At 53.0% G+C, this 15,620-nt stretch overlaps 3 protein-coding genes across 3 annotated transcripts; 2 read left to right on the plus strand and 1 right to left on the minus strand.

The window, feature by feature from the left end:
- The first annotated feature begins 3,737 nt into the window (after positions 1-3,737).
- Ovol3 (ovo like zinc finger 3) lies at positions 3,738-6,187 on the plus strand. The gene is made up of 4 exons (XM_051207167.1): positions 3,738-3,844; positions 3,917-3,981; positions 4,640-4,841; positions 5,944-6,187. The coding sequence occupies exons 1-4, from the start codon at positions 3,751-3,753 to the stop codon at positions 6,150-6,152; spliced, it is 570 nt and encodes a 189-aa protein (XP_051063124.1). The 5' UTR covers positions 3,738-3,750; the 3' UTR covers positions 6,153-6,187.
- A 15-nt stretch (positions 6,188-6,202) lies between these two features.
- On the minus strand, positions 6,203-7,511 carry Polr2i (RNA polymerase II subunit I). Its single transcript, XM_051207165.1, has 6 exons — positions 7,195-7,511; positions 7,062-7,116; positions 6,792-6,865; positions 6,631-6,705; positions 6,496-6,547; positions 6,203-6,305 (listed from the first exon to the last, which is right to left on the minus strand). The coding sequence occupies exons 1-6, from the start codon at positions 7,251-7,253 to the stop codon at positions 6,243-6,245; spliced, it is 378 nt and encodes a 125-aa protein (XP_051063122.1). The 5' UTR covers positions 7,254-7,511; the 3' UTR covers positions 6,203-6,242.
- A 197-nt stretch (positions 7,512-7,708) lies between these two features.
- On the plus strand, positions 7,709-13,117 carry Tbcb (tubulin folding cofactor B). Its single transcript, XM_051207164.1, has 6 exons — positions 7,709-7,999; positions 8,301-8,444; positions 11,317-11,413; positions 12,007-12,198; positions 12,695-12,767; positions 12,892-13,117. The coding sequence occupies exons 1-6, from the start codon at positions 7,886-7,888 to the stop codon at positions 13,004-13,006; spliced, it is 735 nt and encodes a 244-aa protein (XP_051063121.1). The 5' UTR covers positions 7,709-7,885; the 3' UTR covers positions 13,007-13,117.
- The last annotated feature ends 2,503 nt before the right edge of the window (positions 13,118-15,620 follow it).

Raw genomic sequence — 15,620 nt, forward strand, 5'->3', positions numbered from 1 at the left:
TCCTAAAGGCCAGGGCCATCACCCAGCTTCATCCCATCCACTCTAATGAAGGAAGTCCACAGGCTGATCTGTCTAAGGTCCCCTTGTAGGGAGTCAGGGTAGCTCTAATTAATATGACAGCCAGGCAGGTGGTGGTGGTGTGCACCTTTACTCCCAGCACTGGGGAGGCAGAGGCAGGCAGATCTCTGAGTTCCGAGGCCAGGCTGGTCTACAAAGCGAGTTCCAGAACAGCCAGTGCTGTTAAACAGAGGAACCCTGTCTCAGAGAAACCCAACAAAACAAACAAAACCAGCCTTGTTAGACCTGAGGGTAGCGCTGCACAGCAGCTTGACCCTAGGTTTCTCCTAGGGACAACAGGGCCAGCTACCAGGGGCATGGGAGGGGACACAGGGCACCTGAGAAAATAGCCCTCCCCCATCGAGTGTCAGCCCATCCTTTGCCACCGCCACCGTCTGTGCCCCACACCCGCCCTTGGCTCCCCCGATATCAGGACAGTCCCAAGGTAGTGAGACACCAAGCTACACAAGGGACACCAGTCATGACACGCAGTGGTGTGACATGGAGCCACTTCAGCCCCATTTCTCAGCCAGGTCAGCTGAAACTCAGAGAGTGCCCAGCCACTTCAGGACTAGTTAAGTCCAATCATGTGTGTGTCCACCGTTGGCTGACCTCACACCTGTGGAGATCAACACACTAATGAAGATGCCTCACACCCACTTACCGAATGAAGAAGCTGAGTGTGGATGGCACACACCTGTAATTCTGTTACTCTAGCACTTGGGAGACTGGAGAATCGGGAGTTCAAGACTAGCCTTAAGTACCAGCCTGGGTTGGATCAGACTCAGCATTTAAAAAAAAAAAAAAAAAAAACACACACACACACACACACACACACAATAAATATATATTGACGTGTTGGCTCCACGGTTAAAAGCACAAAGTGCTCTTCCAGAGGACCCGTCTCATTATCAACACCCACACCTGTTCATAACCACTGGGAACTCCAGCTCCGTGGATCCAATGCCTCTGGCCACCGCAGGCACTTACACTCACGTGCACCTTCAGACACTCGCACATGCAAAAGCCATGCTCTTGAAAGCTCAGGAGGTGATGTGCCCAGGTCCTACACCCTAGCACACGCAGAGGAAACGTGGCAAAGCTCCGCATGCAGGTGAGCTTGTACCCCACGAATCCAAAAGACTGACTCCCCTGTTAGGCACCGGTCCATCATTAGGAAAGTACCTGAGAAGCAGGAAAGGTTTGTTTAGGCTTGTGATGTCCAGCTGTGGTTGGCTGCCATGTTGCTGTGGGCCGAAGGCAGTGCAGAACTTCATGACGGCAGCTGAGGCAGGAAGAGCAGCTCACTTTGTGGCCAGCAACAGTGTCTGAGAGATGTCTGTGGACGGGACATGATCTTCACGGGTGCGTGTACCGGTGCCCCACTTCCTCCACCCAGGCCCACATCTTAGTTTCTACCGTCTCAAGAGCGCCATCAAATTATGAATCCATCGACAGACTGTAGATGAACCTAATCAGCTCTCGATTGGATTCACCAGCCAATGAGACCAAGTCTTTAGCACTCGGGCCTTTGGAGAACTTCATACTCTAATACAAAGAATGCAAAGAAATCTTTCTGGGGTGGAAAGTTCAATACAGCTCTGGCCTAGCATACACCAAGCCCTGGGTCCCATCCCTAGCACCAAAGAGAATGAGTATGATGGCCATGGCTGCAATCCAGGCATTTGAGAGGTAGAGGTAGTAGGGCGACAAGTTCAAGACCCTCCTCAGCTACATAGTCAGTTGGAAGCCAGCTTGGGATGCATAACACCCTCCTCTTGTTCTAGTTTGTTTGAAAAGGGTTGGTGGTGAGATGGCTCAGGAGGTAAAGGCATTTGCAGCACAAGCCTGGTGATTTGAGTTCAATCCCTGGAGCCCACATAGCTTAGGGTTTCTATTGATGTAGTAAAAATAAGTTACACACATACCTTTAGTCCCAGCACTCGGGAGGCAGAGGCAGGCAGTCCTCTGAGTTCCAGGCCAGCCTGGGCTACATAGAGAAACCCTGTCTCAAAAACACCAAGACCATAAGTAACTTGGGAAGGAAAGGCTTGCTCAGCCTGCTTATAACTGCTAGGACCTCCTGCCGGGGAGTACCAGCACCCAGTGACCTAGGCCCTCCCACATCAATCAATCAAATTTACCACAGGCTTGCCCACTGACCAATCTAGTGAGGGCCTGTTTTCAATTGAAGTTCCCTCTACCCAGGTGACTCTGGTTTATGCCAAGTTGACAGAAAACTAGCCAGCACATCACATAAAGGTGGAAAGTGGACTAATTCCTAAGGTTTGTCCCCTGACCTTGACATGTGTGAATGCCCCTTCTGCCATAATTTTAAAAATTAAAAAATGAAAACTATTGTCTTTGGCTGGGAACAGGGGTGCAGTTTCATGGCCAGCTTGGGTTACATGTAACCCCGTTGGAACGGCAGGGAGTATTGAGATGGCTCAGGGTAAGGGCACTTGACTTGCAGACTTCATGGCCTAAGTTCAGAATACCTTTCCCTTTCATTTGAGCCCTCTGCTTTCATGAATCCTATTGGAACCCCTAGGCTGGAGTAGAACTTTCAAAATTGGTTCCAGAAGTTCCCTTCCTGTTTTGCCTATCCCAGTTTGCATCAGTCTGTTTTTCACGGTTGACCATTCCTGATGTCACTACTGTCTCCTTCGTGACCTGGTGTGCTCATTTTCAGTGCTGAACTAAGAATAAGGCCTGCCTGTGGTACAGGTTCAAACAATTGCTAGATAAATCAGAGAAGCCAGGCAGTGGTGGCGCACAGCTTTGATCCTAGCACTCTGGAGGCAGGGGCAGGGAGATCTGTGAATCTGAGGCCAGCCTAGTCTACAGAGTGAGTTCCAGAACACCCAAGCTACACAGAGAAACCTCTGTCTCAATAAATAAATCAGAGAAGATAACCTTGGGGAGAATGTTCAGAATTCTTGACTCCTAATTCAGATATCAGCTAAGGACCAACTAGAACAGCCTACCCAGAGTGTGATCAGTTCCTGGCAACTCCTGGGATGGTAGGAGCCCTGTGTACTCACTAGGAGCTGGACTGTTGACAGTCTGAGAGATGCCATGTCATCTTTGGAAATCTGGAGAGCTTCCTCCTGAGGAAGCTTAGCCTGGATCTTGATTTTAACTACACATTCTGCTGTCATCCTACACCAGTGGCACAGAACAATCACTGCTTGGACAGCTGCTGTGATTTGAATAACCAGGCAGGCTGGTGTGTGTGTGTGTGTGTGTGTGTGTGTGTGTGTGTGTATGTGTGTGTGTGTAGGGGGCAATGGACACGGGACTAATTTGCCTGGTAAACAGTCCCTGGAGTCCTTCACCCTGCCAGGACTGGGGCCGTGTGCCTTTCTTCTCTCCATCCCCAGAAGCAGCCTAGGCTTTTCTCTCACTAAAGCCTCTCCAGGGGCCCTCTAGTGTGTTAGCCCCTGGAGATGGTAGCGTTCCTTGGGAGCCTGGCCCCTAGAGGGAAGAAGCCATAATGGCAGGCCCCAGGGCAGAGGTAACTAGAGCCAGTTAAGGCTGCTCCCCAGGCTTGTCCCAAAATTTGCATGGAGAGAATGAGGCTCCTCCATGGGCTCTTGACCTCGCCTAGTTCTGGATGGTTCTGGGGCTGAGGTCTGACAGGCAGCAGACGGAGGCAGTCCTGTGAGGAGCCATTGCACCATCCTGAAAGCAATGCCCCGGGTCTTCCTTGTGAGGAGTCGGCGTCCACAACCACCTAACTGGAGCCATCTGCCTGACCAGCTCAGGGGAGATGCCTATATCCCAGGTATGCACCTCACTGGGCCTGGAGGTGAAGGGCCAGGGGGACACGGTATCACCATCTGGCTTCTCTCCCCAGACTGCTGCAGCCTGGCGGTGCCCCCAGCGCACAGATCTCCCGGTCTGAGAGGCACGTGGGCAGCGGTGAGTGTGCAGCTGAGACAGGGGTGATTTCCACCTGCACCCAGGAAACTGGCTGCCCCTTACTGCAGGGCCTGGTGCACAGGCTTTGCGGCCCAGGACCTGCTTCTTCACTTGGCATGCTGCTCCTTTCCCAGCAGCCACCTCAGCCAGTCTCACATAAGACCCATATTCCTGGGGGAGGTGGGCAGTTGTAGGGCCCTGCTCCAGGGAGCTGTGTCCAGGGGGTGCAACCTAAGTAGAAGGTGACTTATGCCAGAACACGCTGGTGAACAGCGGTGGCGGTGGGAGCTCTGTTGCCTTAACCTCCCAGGAGCAGGGCAGCTGTGCTGTCTTTGACAGGAAGGGAAGTACTGGTCAAAATTGAGTGTGCCTGAGGTCATCTCAGTATCTGAGAGGCAGGCACTGATCAAGGTGCTGAGTATCCAACAAAGGAAAACTTCCTCATGGAGCTTCTCCCTGGTGGGAGCGGGAGGCAGACAATAAAACTAGGAAAGCTCCTATTAGCGAGGCGTGTCCTTGGCAATGGAGGGCCATGAGGTCAGTGACAGTGATGGGATTTGGTTAGGGAAAGAGGGTGGCATCTGTGCACACTACTCACAGACACTAAAGCCTGGGCAGGGTCCAGCTGGCCAGGCTAACTCCTGCACCCCTCTGGCAGTCCTCACAGGGAACACTGACCTCTGCTCCCAGGGGCCCGGGGACACTTGGCTGCCCACTCTGCCCCAAGGCTTTCCCACTGCAGCGCATGCTGACGCGGCACCTCAAATGTCATAGCCCAGCACGACGCCACGTGTGCCATTGCTGTGGTAAGGGCTTTCACGATGCCTTTGATCTCAAGCGCCACATGAGGACTCACACTGGTGAGTGACAGCAGGGACAAAGAGGGTCTTCTGGACACTAGATAGGGACGGTGATGGGGTGGGACACAGGGAGACGCATGAGATGCGAGGTTTCCGGGGATTAGCAATATGCAACAGGGACACAAGTAAGGAGACCCGAGAAGAGTAGAAGGTGACACTAAGGAAGGGCCTGGTAGAGGGTCGAGGTGGGCACTGGCTACACAGTTATGGTCCCGGGGCCAGCAAGACTCAGTAAGTAAAGGCAATTGCTGGCAAGGTTGACAACCTGAGGTCTTCTTATACTACCTGGGTCCTGAGTATTGACCTCAGGTTGTCAACCTTGCCAGCAATTGCAAATTACCTTCAATTTGAACCATGACATTTGTATACACACTCACTTGCATGCACCCACAAATGCATACACACTAAACAAAACAGTTAAAAAATTAAACCAGGCTTGGTGGCACTTGCCTTTAATCCCAGGAGGTAGAGGTAGGCAGATCTCTGAGTCCCAGGCCAGTTAGGGCTACACAGTGAGACCTTGTCTCACAAATAAATCAATAGGAATTGGAGAGGTGGCTCAGGGTTAAGGGCACTGGCCGCTCTCCCAGAGGACCCAGGTTCAGTTCCCAGCACCCACATGGCAGCTCACAGTTGTGTTATTTCAGTTCTGGGGGACCCTGTGCCCTCACACAGACATACATGTAAGCAAAAAAACAGTGTTCATAAAATAAATAAATCATTAAAAGAAAAAATAAGGCCTGGTGGTGTCACCACATGCCCAGTTGAGGGCAGAGGCAGGCATATTTCTGAGTCGAGGCCAGCCTGGTCTACAGAGTGAGTTCCAGGACAGCCAAGGGTACACTGAGAGACACTGTCTCAAAACAAAGACAAAAACAATAAAATATATTCTCAGTACCCAGAGTCTGAGCAGAGGACTTTCCAGTTCCCTGTCTTGGAAGAGCTTCCTGGTGAGGAATGGAGGAGGCACAGTGTCTGGCTCAGAACGTCTTAGGAAGGGGCAGCAGATGTTTGCCTGCCCAGCTTGGACTAAGGACAGGAAACAGAAGGTGGGGAGTCTGTAGTCCAAGGCCATTGCCCTCTCTGCCCCTCTTCTTTACAGGAATCCGGCCATTCCGCTGTGGAGCTTGTGGGAAAGCTTTCACCCAGCGCTGCTCCCTTGAAGCTCATCTTGCTAAGGTGCACGGGCAGCCAGCCAGCTATGCTTTCCGGGAGCGCAGGGAGAAGCTGCATGTGTGTGAAGATTGTGGCTTCACCAGCTCTCGGCCTGATGCTTACGCACAGCATCGCACGCTCCACCGCACAGCCTGATAACCTGGCTGCTTCCTATCCACGAGACGAATAAACACGGGCAACGCTAATATAGAAACTGGCATTTATTATGGGCGGGGGAAGGAAAGGTCACTCAGTCCAGCGGTGGCCGCAGTGTGGGGCAGTGCATACATAGTACAGGCGCATGGCATCCTGGCAATAAGAATGTTAAGTTAGGAAGTGTCTAGAACTAGGGGAGAGCAGTGTGGGGTATTCCGCCCCAAAAGAACAGTCAAGGGAACGTTCCAGTCTTGATTCGAGGGAGCATAGGCTCAGCCTAAAAACTGGCATCTCCAGCCCCGGGGGAACCACCCAGCCAAGCAGGAAAAAGTGGTCCACTCACCTCGGCTCGGGCACTGTGTGACTGGAAGAACACTGCCTCCTTGTGGCCACACCTACGGGGATGGTTCAGTTACTAATAGTGTGAAAGACCCTTGTCATCCCCCGGGGAACAGCCTTTCTCCTAAGCTGTGCTCACTTCTGGCAAGGGTGGTCCTCCGTCCGCGGCAACGTGGGGTCCTGCGACACGTCTGCGATGATCTGGGTCAGCTCGCTGCAGGGATGAGACGTGCGTAACTACTGTTAGACTGGGTGTCCCAACACCGTCCCCGTGCCCCAAGCCGGGGTCCCGCCACTCACTCCACTTCGTGCGTGATTTTGTTGACGTATATGCAGCTGTTGTCGGCTTCCTGCTGGTAATCGCAATTCCGGCACTACCGGAGGGGGATAGGGGCGGGAGGGGAGTCACAGAGAGATCAGACTGGATGGGAGGGACAGGGTGATCCCCGGAGGGGGTGGACCAGATGGGGGGGTGTACTGAGGGGCAGTCAAGAGGCAAAAGCGTGGGGAACCAGCAGGGAGCGGGGAGGAGGGAAGGCGCGAACCCGCAGGAGCGCGGCCGGTACTCACCGCGTACAGCAGGATGCGGTTCTCCTTGTCCTCCTTGGGGTACAGCATGTTATTACTGTGGGGAAGGGGGGTCAGGGGTCAGCCCTGAAGCCAATCCTCACTGCTTTTCCACACCAGCTGCCCCGGGCCTCACCATTCCTGGCAGAATCGAATACCCACGAAACCAGGCTCGTAGGTCCCGTCTGGTTCCATAGCGACCGGTCCGCCGAGCCTTTTGCGCTTGCGCGGCCGCGCTACGGACCGCGGGAAGGACCAGAACGCGTGGCCGCGCCAAATTTGGTCGGGGACGCGCGCGCACGCCTGCGGGGTCTGGCTGACGGCGGGCCTCGATCCTTTGATCCTCTCTGGTAATCACTCCCGATTTCGGAAGCTTGCTTCCCAATTTACGGAGCAGCACGGATCTAGGACAAGGGCTGAGACTACGATGCGCAACGCCACCCGCACGGCGCTGAGCGTAAACGGAAGGAGCGGTTGCTCTCCTGGCCCCAGGCCAGTGCACATGCGCCGAGCTTACTCTTGGCGGACCAGGATAACTCAGCCAGTCTTCCCTCTTGGCATCCGCCTCCTCCCGCCCTCCTGGGCGGCTTCAAGTGCGGCTATTGGAAGACCCGAGAGCCTCTGGGGATTGGCTGGACCTACCCGAGACTCAGCCTGGCGGAGGCGGAAAGGGCGATAGCGATTGGCCGGCCGTGTTTGTTGGAGAGATTGCATTGGTCAGCTTCGGGAGCAGGGGCGGGACTGATATCCCAGAAGGAGCGGCAGCCACTGCGGAGCCGGTGTGAGACGGCTGAACTGGACCGAGGGCCACTACGGGGCGCGGCGACATGGAGGTGTCAGGGGTATCGGCTCCCACGGTGACGGTTTTCATCAGCAGCTCTCTCAACAGCTTCCGCTCGGAGAAGCGGTACAGTCGCAGCCTCACCATCGCAGAGTTCAAGGTGTGGCCTTGGGGGCGGGGTCCGGAGGGCGGGGCCCGAAAGCGGGTGGGCGGAGCTTGCGGCGAGGTTGCAGAGACTGGCAACCCCGCCTCCCACGCGTGGGAGCCCCAGTCCACCGAGCAGGGGCGGGCCCGGGAAAATCAGATGCTCCGGAGAGCCGAGGGGGCGGGGCCCAGTAGGAACTGTGCTGGGTGGGTCCAGCGTCTTTGGGAAACGGCAGGGATACCATCGGAGTTGTTGATTCAAGCCAGAGAATGAGGCCTTTGATAACCTTCCTCCTCATTCTGCCCCCTTGTCACAGTGTAAACTAGAACTGGTGGTGGGCAGTCCTGCTTCGTGCATGGAACTGGAGCTGTATGGGGCTGACGACAAGTTCTACAGCAAGTTGGATCAGGAGGACGCGCTGCTGGGCTCCTATCCTGTAGATGACGGCTGCCGCATCCATGTGAGACCATCCTTCCTGGGACCCACACCATTCATTCCTTTATTTATTCAGCAATGCTGAATCCGGTATAGTCCCAGTTAAGGCTAGTGAAAAGCAGATGTTATGTAGACAGTGACAGACCAGCGTGGTCTGGGCTGGGTTAGAGGCACCCCGGGGGAGGGCTGAAGCACTCACCGGGCGCCTAGCTTTACTTGGGGGTATCTGAAAAGGCTTCCTGGAGGAATGGATGTTTGAGCTGGTGTCCTGAGGATATGATGTGGAGGGAAGGAGACCAGAGCACTAAAGAGTTGTGGTGAACCACAGTGAGCAGTAAGGCTGGCCGGATTGGGAGAAGCAAGGACACAAAAGACCTGCGTGCAAGAGCTCTCCTCCTGCCTTCAGCCTCTCCCCGCCTTCCGCCACTCGGTTCCTACCCCAGGGTGGCTTAGGGGTCCTGCTCTAAGCTCCATCCTCTTTTCTGTCTTGTGTTGTGTTCTCTATCCAAGTAGTTCACTTTTCAAATGTCTGCACGGCTGACCACTCTTAAGATTTTACCTCCCAGCATTCCAAAGGAGTTAGGAGGCAAGCTCAAGATAAGCAGTGAGACTCTGTTAAAAAACAAAACAAACAAGCAAAAACACCTAAGCCGGACCAGTGATGGCACTCAGGTTTAATCCTAGAATTGGGAAACAGAGGCAGATTGATCTCTGAGAGTTCAAGGCCAGCCTGGTTTACAAAGCGAGTTCTGGGACAGCCTGAACTACACAGTGAAACCCTGTCTGGAAAAATAAATAAAATGATCGGAGCTGGTTGCAGGAGCCGGTCAGCCTGAGGTCGGTTCCTGGAGCCTCATTAAGGAAAGAGAGAACCAACTCCACAAAGTTGTCCTGTGGCCTGCACGCATGTGCGCCCCTCGCTCATTCACTAAAAAGCGAAAGGCAGGTGTTGTGGAACTTCAAGGCCAAAGTTCAGTTATGAGCACAGAGCAAAACTGACAAGAGTCAGCAATTTCACTTGTTTTGTTTGTTTATTTGTTTGTTTTTGCATGCTGTGGTGTGTGGGACAGCATTCCAACAGGTCAGCAATGGATTTCCTCCTATGTGAGTCTTGTAAATTGAACTCAGGACCAGGTTTGGCAGCAGGCACCTTTACCCACTGAGCCATCTTACTGCAACATTCCTTCTATTCCTCCCCCTTTTTCTGTTTTGGTTTGTTTTTATGTTTGTTTAGTTTGTTTTATGTGTATGAGCATTTGGCCTGTACATATGTATGTGTGGAGGCCAGAAGAGGACCTTGGATCCCCCGGAGCTGGAGTTACAGTGCTGTGAGCCGCCATGTGGGTGCTGGGAACTGAACCTGGGTCCTCCGCAAGAGCAGCCAGTGCTCTTAACTGCTGAGCCATCTCTCCAGCCCCTCTCTTTTCTGAGATAGTTTCATGTAGCCGTGATTGACCGCAGACTCCCTGGGTAGCCATGGCTGGCCCTCTATTCCTGAGCTTGTCTCCACTTTCCAAGTGGAATAAAGCTCAGTATAAAAAAATGGCCTCCCTCTTTCCTTTGTAAAACATAATTGTGGGTTTTTCTTTGCTCTTTGCTGTTCCCACACTCCAAGGGATCATGGGAATTTCTCATTGTTCTGGCCTTTGTCTCCCGGATTAGAATTCCAGGAGGGCAGAAATGCCTGTCACTCTAGGTCACTGCTGTGTCTGTCACCAGCTGCTGGAATAGGGCTCAGCACAATCAGGGTCCTCCGTAAACCACTGAGTCTTTGCTGAGGTGTTGAATCCCCAGATTAACACCAGCACTATGGTTGAGTTATCTCCATTTGTGAAAGAAGAAACTCAGCTTCAGGATGGAATTGTTATTGTTGTTGTTTTCTTATGTTTTTTGGTTGGTTGTTCTTATGCAATTTGATTTCTTTTCTCGTGCGTGCGTGCGTGCGTGTGTGTTCCAGACTGTCCTTGTCCTTGAACTCATAATCATCTTGTCCCCACCTCCGGAGTGTGCTAAGATTATAGGCCTGGGCCACCCTCCCAACACTAGAATTTACTTCTCAAGGGTGAAGTCTTGCTAGAATTTTGACCTGGATCTGCCCTGACTTCAGAAGCCACTGAGCCTGGAGAACAGTATTCTGTTACTGGTTCTTCGAACATCTGTGTTGAGTTGGGTATAGTTGCAGCCATAACACAGGCAGAAGGCCTGAGTTAGCCCTACCCAGTGTATGTGGTGACATTAGCTAAGTGACCGAAGAACCAGATAGGAATCTGTGGGGATAAGGGTGTGCAGGAAAGCTTGCCATCCCATGTCCTGGGCAGGTTGGCTTCAGTGAGATCTGTGAGGCCTTCCTGGAGCAGGCGTTCTGTGGACATCTCAAGAAGTGTGTTAGTAGAAGAGGCAGGGGCGGACGTGGCCTGTGAGAGGGAGGGAACACAGGCTGCTGGGAGCTATTGGGATGGAGGGTGGAAGCTGGGAGGACGATGAGCGTGAGGGATCCGCTGTGCCTCGGGCGCTTAGGGGCACCCTTAGGTTGTAGACGGGAAAACCAGATAGGAGGCTGTCATGACCCCGATGATCCTGGTTCTGGAGGTTGGACCCACCCTAGGAGCATCACAGGGGCCCTAAGAGGAAGCATGTGAGCCAACCGTGAGCTCTACAGCTGGTTCAGGGGCACGGCCACATCAGCGATGCTGATGCCAGCGTGTGGAGAGCCCTGGAAGCAGATGCAGTATCCAGAGGCCTAGACAGGGGTGAGGAAGGGGGGTGGCCCGTGTCTGTTCTGCTGGGCTCGGTGGGAGGAGAGAAAAGTGGCTTCTGCTAAAGTCTCCAGACGATGCCAGCATCCCCGGTCTTCTCTACTGGCCTGGTCCCCACTGACTTTCTTCCTCTTACCAAAGGTCATTGACCACAGTGGCGTCCGGCTTGGCGAATATGAAGATGTGTCCAAGGTGGAGAAATATGAGCTCTCACCAGAAGCTTATGACCGGAGGCAAAGTACAGAATGCATGGGCTGGGCTGGAAGGGGCATGTGGAAAGGGAGGGAGGCCGGGGGACAGAGTGTGGCCGTCACAGGCCAGGCAGTGGGGACAGGTCTTGCAGGACGGGAGATGGTAAGATCGGACTGATGATAGGGACAGATACTGGGAGATGAGTTCAGGAGTGGCATGGGAGGCTAGGAGATGGTTGGGCAGGCTAAGAGGGCTCTAAGGTGGGCTGGGGATTGGGTCGAGGGAGTAGCCATGGTAAAGATGGCGTGGGCTGGGGTAAATGGGATGTATACAGGATAGTGTGGCATTTGGAGCAGCATCTGGGAAAGGGCAGAAGGGGCAGATGGGGACTCAGATGTTTCAGGGGCCAGGTGAACATGGATGGGAGACCAGAGGGTTATGTGGGGAGACAGTGCCAGTCGAGGGACTGGAGACAGGTGGCATCCCGTCAGTTCTGAATTGCAGGGAGTTCCAAATAGGGGAGAGGCCAAAGCAGCCGTGAGAGGCTTGAGGGTGTCTGGCGGTGGAATGCCAGTCTTTTGTGGGAGGGGCATGAATGACCTGGAGGTCAGGTTTGACCCCATCCTCACCCGCCCACAGACACGGTTCGGTCCTTCATGAAGCGCAGCAAGGTAGGCCCATACAATGAAGAACTTCGGGCGCAGCAAAAGGCTGAAGCCGCCCAGCGCCTCAGCGAGGAGAAGGCCCAAGCCAGTGCCATCTCTGTGGGTAGCCGTTGTGAGGTGCAGGCGCCTGGCCAGTCCCCTCGCCGCGGTACAGTCATGTACGTAGGTAGGTATCATTCCGTCACCGTGACCAGAAACTCGACAAAATTTAGGGAAAGGTGTCTTTTGGCTCATAGTTTCAGAGGGTTCGCTTCGTGGCCATTTGGCCCCATGCACTTGGCCATCGCATCATGGAGCACCAGGCTGGCCTCAAACTCAGAGACCCACCGGCCTGCGCCTCCCAAATGCTGGGGTTAAAGACATGCACCACCACTGCCCAGCTCACACTGAACCTGTGTACCAGTCACTAACTTGAAGCCATGGCTTATCCATGGCTACATTGCCACCTAAACCTTTCTCCGTGGCTGTACGGCAGAGCTGCCCTGCTCTGGCTGGGGGTAGAATCAGAAAGAGCCAGTGACTGGGCTGCCATCTTTGGGAAGGAGGTGGAGGAGCTGTGGAGGTAGGAGTCTGTCTCCATGGCAACCTTTCCACTCCACCAGGGAGCGCAAACCAGGAGTAGCGCCATGTAGAGGTCTCACTTAGCTTTCTCTCCTGGCCAGGGCTCACAGATTTCAAGCCAGGCTACTGGGTCGGCGTCCGGTATGATGAGCCCTTAGGGAAAAACGATGGCAGGTAATGTATTGCCGCTGCCGTGTGTGCTTGTACACGTGTGTGGGAGTCCACATGTGTTGCTGGCTGGGCCCACCCATAGAGTGGCAGCCTCTCCTCACTCCTACCTCCCCGCCCTGTCCCGCAGTGTGAATGGGAAACGCTACTTTGAATGCCAGGCCAAGTACGGTGCCTTTGTCAAGCCGTCGGTTGTCACCGTGGGAGACTTCCCAGAGGAGGACTACGGGCTAGATGAGATGTGACACTGAAAGGACATCCCTGGTCCGGCCCTGACAGCCCCTTCGTCTGTGTACCTGTGGCCCTTTTCCTCAGATCCTGTGTAATTGTATTCACTGTATCTGCCATTGACTTTTCAGACTTGTGCATTAAATTAATCAGAATCCAGAAGGATGTGGGAGTCTCTTGATTTTAGGAAGATCATGGTAAAGTGACTCATAGTAGGAGGTGGTGGCGCTCACCTTTAATCCCAGCACTCGGGAGGCAGAGGATGGCGGAGCTCTATGAGTTTGAGGCCAGCCTGGTCTACAGAGTGAGTTCCTAGACAGCAAGAAGTACATAAAAAGATCCTGTCTCAAAAAAACAAAACACTTGGATGAAGGGGTAGCGCCTAGATGCCTCCAAAAGATGGCTTTACCTTTTTTTTTTTTTTTTCTTTAGGTATTTTGAGGCAGGGTTTCTCTGTCTGGCTTTGGAGCCTGTCCTGGAACTTGCTCAGTAGAACATGCTGGCCTCGAACTCACAGAGATCCGCCTCCCTCTTCCTACCACGTCCTGGGATTAAAGGCATGCATGCCACTACTGCCTGCTGGCTTTGTCATTTGAGCTCTTGAGAAGTGACTCATGGATAAGAGTACTTGCTTTGGGGCTGGAGAGATGGCTCATCAGTTAAAAGCACTGACTGCTCTTCCAGAGCACCTGGGTTCAACTCTGATAGCAGTTCACAACTGTAACTCCAAGATCTGACACCCTCCCACAGACATAGATGCAGGCAAAACACCAATGCACATAAATAAATTAAAACAAAAAGTGCTTGCTGCTCTAGCAGAGGATCAGCATCCATCCCAACTACAGCTCACAATGGTTAATGTCAACTTTTTGCATGTACAGCATAATACCCATATAAATTTCTCTTGCAGGGCGTTGGTGGCATACGCCTTTAATCCCAGCACTCAGATAGGCAGAGGCAGGCAGATCTCTGTGGGTTTGAGACCAGCTTGGTCTACAAGAGCTAGTTCCAGGACAGCCTCCAAAGCCACAGAGATACCCTGTGTCGAAAAACCAAAAATAAATAAATAAATAAATTTCTCTTATAAAATATTTTTCTGCTGCAAATGCAGCTTAAGCAAGATGAAAGCGCATGTTCTTTTTTTTTTAAGGAGACAAGGTATGTCATCTGTCCTGGAACTTACTGAGTAGGCCAGGCTGACTTCACACTCCACACACCCTCCTTACCTGGTCTCCAAAGCACTAGGAGTAAAACCATGCACAACCGCACCCTACAGCTTGATTCATTTTCTTTCGAGGCCCATGTATTCCCCAGTATGCTAATCTCTGTGTCCACAGCCATCTGCATATCTGTGCACCTTGCTCCTCTCCCATCCCCTCCCCGGGATGAGAAGGAGCAGGGCTGCCAGTAGCCTTTGCCTTTGAAGGGAAAACACCAGAGCTGGTAGTTCACTGTAAGTCCTAACGCTCAGGAGGCGGAGGCAGGAGGTTAGCCTTGCTGATTTGGAATACAACCTGGTTTATGATGAATTCCAAACCAGCCTGGGCTTGAGTACAAACCTGGAAGAGGGATTTCAAGACTCATTTCCTGGGGGAGGGCCTGGGCCCTGCTCCAAACCATGCGACAGACTTTGAAGACACCCCCCCCCCCCCCCCCCGTGGAAGGCCTCACCCTCCTGGGAGAGCAAAAAGGGGATGGGATGGGGAGGAGGGAGAGGGAACCGGGATTGACATGTGAACAAGCTTGTTTCAGATTTAAATTAAAAAAAAAAAAAAAACGAACAATTATCAAATGGAAAAAAATATACTCCTAACTCATTAGCCAGGAGCTTGTCATGTGGCCACACTGTAAAGCTAAAGCTAGAAGTCCTTAACTCTAGAACAACTGTTAGCCCAGCCAGCTGTCGGAGGAGCTGGAGAAGTAGAGAAGGAAGGGTTGCCAGTGAGATCTGCAGATCCCACCTGAGGACCTTTGCAGTCTGACTTGCTTGTATGTTTTGCCAGCAGACACACAGGCCAGAAAAGGACTAGCGTATATAGTGTGATCCGCCATGTGGCTGCTGGGACTTGAACCGGGGTCCTCTGGAAGAGCCGCCAGTGCTCTGAACTCCAGAGTCATCTCGACAGCCCCCACTTAGTATTGTAAGGAAGGAAACGAAGCCAGGTTTGTGGCACAGGCCTCCCATCCTCCTACTCAGACAGGCCTGGGCTACTGAGTGAGCTGAGGGCTGGCATGAATGAATAATGAGACCCTGCCTGAAAAAAAGCACAAAACAGGCTAGGTGGTGGCGCACGCCTTTAATGCTAGCGCTTGGGAGGCAGAGGCCAGCAGGTTCAAAGCCAGCCTGGTGTACAGAGGGAGCACCAGAAGAGCCAGGGCTACTCAGAGAAAACCTGTCTTGGGAAACAAAAAGGAACAGAGGGAGGAGGAAGGATGGACAGACATTTCACCAGTTTCAGCTTCAATTCCAGCATCCACCTGGTGGCTCAACCACCTGTAACTCCAGTTCCAGGGGATCTGACTCCCTCTTCTGGCCTTCAAGGGCATTGCATGTGGTATACATACACATACACACACACACACACACACACACACACACACACACACACCAAAAACCACTCATACACGTAA

Source organism: Phodopus roborovskii, unplaced genomic scaffold (genome assembly GCF_943737965.1).
Source record: "Phodopus roborovskii unplaced genomic scaffold, PHOROB, whole genome shotgun sequence".
NCBI lineage: Eukaryota > Metazoa > Chordata > Mammalia > Rodentia > Cricetidae > Phodopus > Phodopus roborovskii.